Here is a 7,114-nt window from a genome sequence, read left to right on the forward strand (position 1 = left end):
GGATAGTATTATATAAACTTTTTTTTATTATTTCAAGTCTCTCATGTTTTTACGTTTAAAAATAGTCTGTAAAAATGTGTTTGACAGAAGCAGGATTCGAACCCGTCAAGAAAGAGACTGGTACATACTACCAAGCGTTTTTGGTTACGATAAACCATGAAAAAAAGGTATTTGATAATTAATAAATAGAATTAATAAAAAAAAAACAAGGTGACATTTGGTAAGGAAACACAAACTCAGAATTGATCCCCGAAGTGGTCCGCTCAGGCAGGTAAAAAGGCAGGTTTCAATATTTTTACAAAGACTATCAGAAACTATAAATTATCAACAAGTACAAAAGATACAAAAAGAAGAGACGTGCTCGTGTCAAAATTGTAACAAAGGCGGTTGCATAATTCGACTTACGACTTGATATCACAGGATAAGAAGAGTTATTAATGTTATTATTATTGCATTGTTAATATTCATATGTATTCAATGAACTGATGGTTTTGAAAATATAGTTAAATCCTAGGTATCACTTACAAAGATTGCATCACCAATGAAAAGATTATTAATACAGCGATTGGACCCACCGATGAACTGCTGACCACTATAAAAAAACGTTAACTCAAACCTTCCTTCAGGGAACAGTACCAGGAAAAAGATGAAGAGGAAGTCAGAGAAAACGATAGGAGGACAACATCAAAGAATAGACCGGCATTTTCGTGAATAAAATTCTATCAAATGCAAAGGAATAGATAAAGATGGTTGACAGATCTTGTGTGGTACCATTCCTCACTCTCTCTTTCTCTCTCTCTCGAAAAAGAAAAAAAGAAAAAAACTTTAGATCTATCTTATTAATGCTATTAGGATTTTTTATATTTCGACCTCGTGGAAATGACGTAAGGCATATTAAAATTGGTAGTATTAGGGAAAACAATTGCTTTGAAAATATGAAATTTGTTTGAATTTTGAAAAATGATTTCTCTATAGACTGCGTCCTTTGGGGAAATACCGAAAATAAAATAAACATGTTTAAAAGACTTTGCTGTTTTTCGTGAATGGCGACCGTCAGATAGCAAATCTGTCAAAAACCTTTCTAACTGAGCACCTATGAGGTGAAAGGAACCTTGTGTACGAAATTTGATGTAGATACGTACGACAGTTTAAGAGATCTCATGATCAATGAATGTGTCAGTCTGTCAATGGTAACTTAGAAAGATAAATTAAAGACATAGTTTAACTAAAATCTACTTAGGTCAATGTGAGCATATAGGTTCAGTTGCAACTATATAATAATAAAAGGAAAATATTAATATCTCAATACTGAAGAATAAGCTCCTTTTTCCATATAAAGTACAATTATTAATTATCACTAATTGATTAACTAATCTATTCGTTTTCAATTGATGTTATGGACTACTGATAATAACTCAAAATCCGAGAATGGAAAGTGGAAGAAAAAACTTGAAAATAAAAAGTAATCACTCCACATATACAGACGCACTCTCAATAAGTAGCATTTATTTCCCATTTTCGGTACCAAGCAAAATTATTGTAATAATTTCAGGGAGGCAACTTAACTTGGCAACGATGTTTATTTTTAGTACATTAAGCAACATCTGTCTATAGTAGTCTCTTGATATCGGCTCTAGACTTGGGCGGAACTTATTCTCTTCTTCTAATGTCCACATCCTTCTCTAATCTCTAACAGTGCGCACCTTCTGCACTAGCTTAGATGGCGGTACGCATGGCAGAGTTATAACATTATCAATTACCAATAATTAATTAGTTTATTGCTTAATTTTTTTTATTGATTCATGTTTTGCTAGGTACTACAAATAATCGTGTAAAGTTTCAATTTGATCCGAAAATGTACAAAAATTTTACCAGAAAGTCAGACTGACAGAGTTGATATAGGCTTTGTAATAAATTGATACTTTCTATTTATTTCTTTGTTGTTGTTGTCAAATAATGTCAGATTTTTGGACTACTGACAGATGTAGATAATATATGTTAAGACTTTTGTCTCACCACTATGCCGGGATATTTGAAGGCTAGAGATCTATAGGTGATAGATTTATGTTTTTGTTAAAAATAACCAACAGTTTAAAAACAACACTAACGCATGTTTGAATTGTCACTCATGTATATTTGCTTGAAAAAATAGAACGTTTACAGTAAGTCGAATATATCTACATTAACCTGAGTTTGAAACTTATCTTGTAGAATGAACTGAAACATGTCATCGACCATGCGAACTATCTTGATTTCTTTCTTATGTTTTATAGTTGGTAGGTTGATGTTTATATACATATATAAATATAGATCTATTAATTTATCGGTTTATCTTTTTCATTTCTCCATAAATCTTCTCATTATCATCTCATCTATGCCTTTAATGCCGTATGGATAGGCCACCAACCAGCTTTCTCCATGCGTCTCGGTTCTGGGCGAGTCTAAGCAACTGTTCCCAGGTCTTGCCCATCTGCTTGATATTTTGATTCCAAATCATCTATTTCTGGGCGGACCCTTTCCTCTCTTTCATTGAGGGTTCCAGGATAGGGTTTTTCTTTGATATTGGATGCAGGTGTAAATTGGAATATTGAGTATATTGATACAATTTTAGCATAGTGGTTGGTTATTAAGTGCGATAAAACATTTAGACCAAAAACCTGTATGAAATGTTTAGTTAAATGTAGTGTTCTATTTCCGGAATTTAAAATCAAATTTATTTTTAACTCTGACTGTCTGAAGAAGATTCAAATTTGTACCGTAGTTGGCTATGGCGCTGGTTGACCTATTTCCATGATGTAACACTCTTATCGTCGTACCTAGGTGTGTACAATGTTCACACACACACACACACACACACGTTTAAGGTCAACACACACACACACACGTTTAGTGTCAACACACACACACATTTAGTGTCAACACACACACGCGTTATGTTTTAATCTGTACTTCTAATTATGTAAATTTCGTATAGCACATAATATGACATATTAAAAAAAGATTGTAGTAATTTTTTTACTTGCCATTTGTAATGTATCAAATATAAACAAATACAACAAATATTCACAAGAAATCACACTAGCAACTAAATAAGCAATAAGTATGTTTAACTTATAAAAAAAAACACCATAAAGTAAGCAAAATATAAAAAAATAAAAAAATACTTTTTTTTAAACATAGCTTATTAATGGTAAAAAAGCTCCCAATTACTGCCATTTCTCTCAATACAGCAAACATGATTTGAAACTTTAATAGATAACTATAAAACCTACTATTTTCATGCCTATCTCAGTGAATAGAGTGTCAGCCTTCCATAGAGGAGGCCTGATTTCAAATTCGAATTCAAAGTACGGAAGTCTTTTTTGTGTTATTAAACATTGATATTTCGGTTTTACATATAGATTTCGTCCTTTCTTGGAATATATCAAAAATTAAAAACAAAGCTTGCGACTTTTCGTGAAATACGGCGCTTAGACTGTGAATGTATCAAAAAAAGGTTTATTAGCGAGCACCTAAAAGGAACATGTGTACGAAATCTCCCACGAATCCAGTTGGCAGTTTCAGAGATCTCTTGGTAGATGAATGACTCAATAGTATTGCGCGTTTAAATATAGATTAACCCTACATAAACCACACATATTTAAATCAGAAAATGTAGCATTATACTGGACCCATTAAGTCCCTATAGGCAATGGCGCTCATAGGTTATATAGATTATAATTCTAGTATTAATTTCAATTATTATTTTGGTTTAGGTGTGGTTGATGGTCAGGTTCACATCATACCTTTAACATCTTCTGTACATTGCTATCAGTGTGATGGACACCACCCGTTCCCAGGATGTCTCAATTCACCAACGTTTTGTGCCGCTGACGAGGTCAGTAGTTTGTTTCTGGAGTATTCGTTAACTGAACTTCTGTGTTACCCATGCTTGTAATCTTGCTAGTATTTGTGTTAAGTTTCCTCAAGCGGAATTAAATGATCTACGCTAAAACCGTGATGTTCTTATTAATACAATATGTATGTTGAGTTTGAATTCGTCCTTTTAAATCGTGGCAAAAATGCATAAAAATACAAGTCCATATGATATATATTATATATATATATATATATATATATATATATATATATATATATATATATATATATATATATATATATATATATATATATATATATGTATGTATGTATGTAATATATATATATATATTTCTTTATGGTATCAACATAACATTAATATAAATATAAGTTCTTACACTAACTTGTACATATGTGTTGTAGGTATGTGCTATTACATATGCCAGTGGGGATCCAATCATCAGGTGCATGACGCTACATGTAAGTAAACCCATAAAGCGAAATATATATATATATCCTGTTACACATTTGCCATTGCAAAAGACTGCAGCCGCAAAATACCGTACCCTCCACATTCCAAAAAATGTAACAAATCTTTTTTGTTATATTTAAATTATTTCTCTTAAGTGACGTTTCTCTTTAGTTAGTTTTTGTTAAACCTTCCATTCTTATTATTTTTTTGTTTTAATGCCAAGTCAACAAAATATTTATCGCGTTTTTTGCTGTCTCTACTCCTACCAGGACTGCCAGAATGATTTGGCTCACGTGACAGGACTGTGTGATGGCGGTGGTTATGAGATACACCCAGGAGTATGCCAACGTTGTTGTGACACCCCTGATTGCCTGGCACAAATCACTAACGTCTTGACTAACGAATACAGTAATTACATTGGTTCATTTCATATAAAAAAAAAAAGTTACAAAACAACAGTGAGAGGGGAGAGAAATGGTGGGGAATAGTTGGTAGATTTATTGATAGATAGATTAGTAGATACATGGATGGACGGATTGATAAGTGTTTGGATAGGTTGACGGATAATTGGAAGGATGGATGCATGAATGGAATGATGGGCGGATGGATAGATAGATAGATAGATAGACAGACAGACAGATAGATAGATAGTTAGATAGATAGATAGATAGATAGATAGATAGATAGATAGATAGATAGATAGACAACGTGATATACAGATAGACGGACGGATGGATAGATATATGTATGCGTAGCAGGCAGGGTGGTTGGATGGATGGATGGATGAACGAATAGATAGATGTTTGTTGTAAGAAAGCTAACAGATTTTTATGATTTAGCCATCTAAATTGTAAACTGAAGCCCATTAAACTAAATAGTACTACTGAAATTTTAAATTTGAAATAATTAAAGAGTAGGTTTTTAGAAAGATATGTACCTACACGCTAGTGCAAGTAGAGATAGCCCAGTCCAATTGTCGAAACCAAATGTTGACACTAAAGAAAGAGGCTTACTTTTCTTTAAAAAAAATGTTGACGGTGCTGAGTTAACTTATTATTATTTTGTTAATTAGATCGTGATATTTTCTGCCCTGGCCAGTGCTCATCCTTAGACTTGGCAGCATGCGTTCATTCTCAAACACACTGTACTCACGGACAGGTAAGACTTGAAACGCAAAGTACATTGTCGGAGTTTCTTCAAAGTAAATTTTTTTTTTTAAAGCTACTTGTGTGTATAATTAAGACAAACAAGTATATTTACTTTAACTGTCTCTACAGAGAAGAGATAAATTAACCTACTTATCAACATTGAGCTCACATAGTAGTACTTCTCATTTTTGTACATAGAGTAGTACTTCTCATTTGTGTACATAGAGTAGTACTTCTCATTTGTGTACATAGAGTAGTACTTCTCATTTGTGTACATAGAGTAGTAGTTCTCATTTGTGTACATAGAGTAGTACTTCTCATTTGTGTACATAGAGTAGTAGTTCTCATTTGTGTACATAGAGTAGTACTTCTCATTTGTGTACATGAGATTTTTATTTGTAGCTCTTAAATTTGACTGAGGACAGTAACAGGATTTCTCGCCCATGTTGACTTTCCACCAAAGGTTTCAATCCTCTCAGAAGTTATGTAGAATGGATAATTCATAAAGATTCATTATATTTTCAAGTCAAGTGAAATCACAAACAAAAGCACAAATTAAATGATCTGATTGTAGGGCCTTGACATAAGGACTTGACAGATTAACAAAGACAATTAGGTTGTAAATAATTTATAATGTATTTAATATGACAAATGTACTGAAAATCAAGTCCGGATAGCCGATAGCTTTCGAATTGGGAACTTTTGTGAAAACAGTCAAAAGTCATAGCATCTGGACAGGCACACAAAAATTGCGACACTATTACATGCTTTATTATGTCATGAAAGATATAGAATTTTATTACAAGTTTATAATTTTTGTTTAAATAAGATCTTTCAAAATAGTTCTTCTTATTTTTGATGAATTATTAATTTTTAATGTAGGCCTAATATTATTATTTATTATAGTATTATTATTTTATTTAAAAATTAAAACGGAAATTGACATAAATGAACATAAACAATAAATCTGACACACTTTGTATTTGGACAGTATTGTGAAGTGACTGTTGATGATCATCACATTGTTCACGGAGCTTGTAAGGCAGTTCACGAGCTGCAGGTACTGTAACTATAGGAATCACACACAAACGGTGTCAGGCTAAACTTGACTGCGTTACATTTTACAAATTTTAATGTCTCTACCGTTGTTTTTTTTACATTGGTACACTTTGTAATTTTAATTGATATTGTTACATCTTAATATTATATTAATATCGAATATAAGCTAAGGATTTCCTTGCACCTTGAAAAGTGATCGGCCAAAGTAGCATATACTCTGTTAATTTTAAGTACATCGGTTATTGACCAAACGTCACGACCAAAGCGCAAAATGACCGTCTAATGTGCAAAATGGGCAAACTTCTGTGAAACTAATTTGGCAGTGGTTCATGTTAGTTTAACGTGATAGGCGGCGACATCGGGGTCTGCCATTGAGTTTGTGTTGCTTTTGGTATTCTGATTAATATTTTAGCTATGAGTATGTCTTTCGTGACACCGACACATACATTGAAGGGTGGCTTCTGATTGTATTCAATTGCGTGGACATTTTCCCATTCAACAATAATATAGCTGAGATCTAATGCTTCAATTGTATTATAGTTGGAATTCTATTGTTTCAATAATAATATAGCTAAGA

At 32.5% G+C, this 7,114-nt stretch overlaps 1 protein-coding gene across 1 annotated transcript; it reads left to right on the plus strand.

The window, feature by feature from the left end:
* The first annotated feature begins 2,132 nt into the window (after positions 1 to 2,132).
* Positions 2,133 to 6,562, plus strand: LOC106060176 (uncharacterized). Its single transcript, XM_056041492.1, has 6 exons — positions 2,133 to 2,276; positions 3,756 to 3,877; positions 4,282 to 4,338; positions 4,600 to 4,738; positions 5,403 to 5,488; positions 6,470 to 6,562. The coding sequence occupies exons 1-6, from the start codon at positions 2,225 to 2,227 to the stop codon at positions 6,545 to 6,547; spliced, it is 534 nt and encodes a 177-aa protein (XP_055897467.1). The 5' UTR covers positions 2,133 to 2,224; the 3' UTR covers positions 6,548 to 6,562.
* The last annotated feature ends 552 nt before the right edge of the window (positions 6,563 to 7,114 follow it).

The sequence above is a fragment of the Biomphalaria glabrata genome, chromosome 9, assembly GCF_947242115.1.
Source record: "Biomphalaria glabrata chromosome 9, xgBioGlab47.1, whole genome shotgun sequence".
NCBI classification, from domain to species: domain Eukaryota; kingdom Metazoa; phylum Mollusca; class Gastropoda; family Planorbidae; genus Biomphalaria; species Biomphalaria glabrata.

Bases quoted from the DNA above. Each gene is read 5' to 3' on its own strand.
- LOC106060176 (XM_056041492.1), top strand. From the start codon at position 2,225: ATGTCATCGACCATGCGAACTATCTTGATTTCTTTCTTATGTTTTATA. The intron at 3,878-4,281 runs GTCAGTAGTTTG...TATGTGTTGTAG, and splicing joins CGTTTTGTGCCGCTGACGAG to GTATGTGCTATTACATATGC. The intron at 4,739-5,402 runs GTAATTACATTG...TTTGTTAATTAG, and splicing joins CGTCTTGACTAACGAATACA to ATCGTGATATTTTCTGCCCT.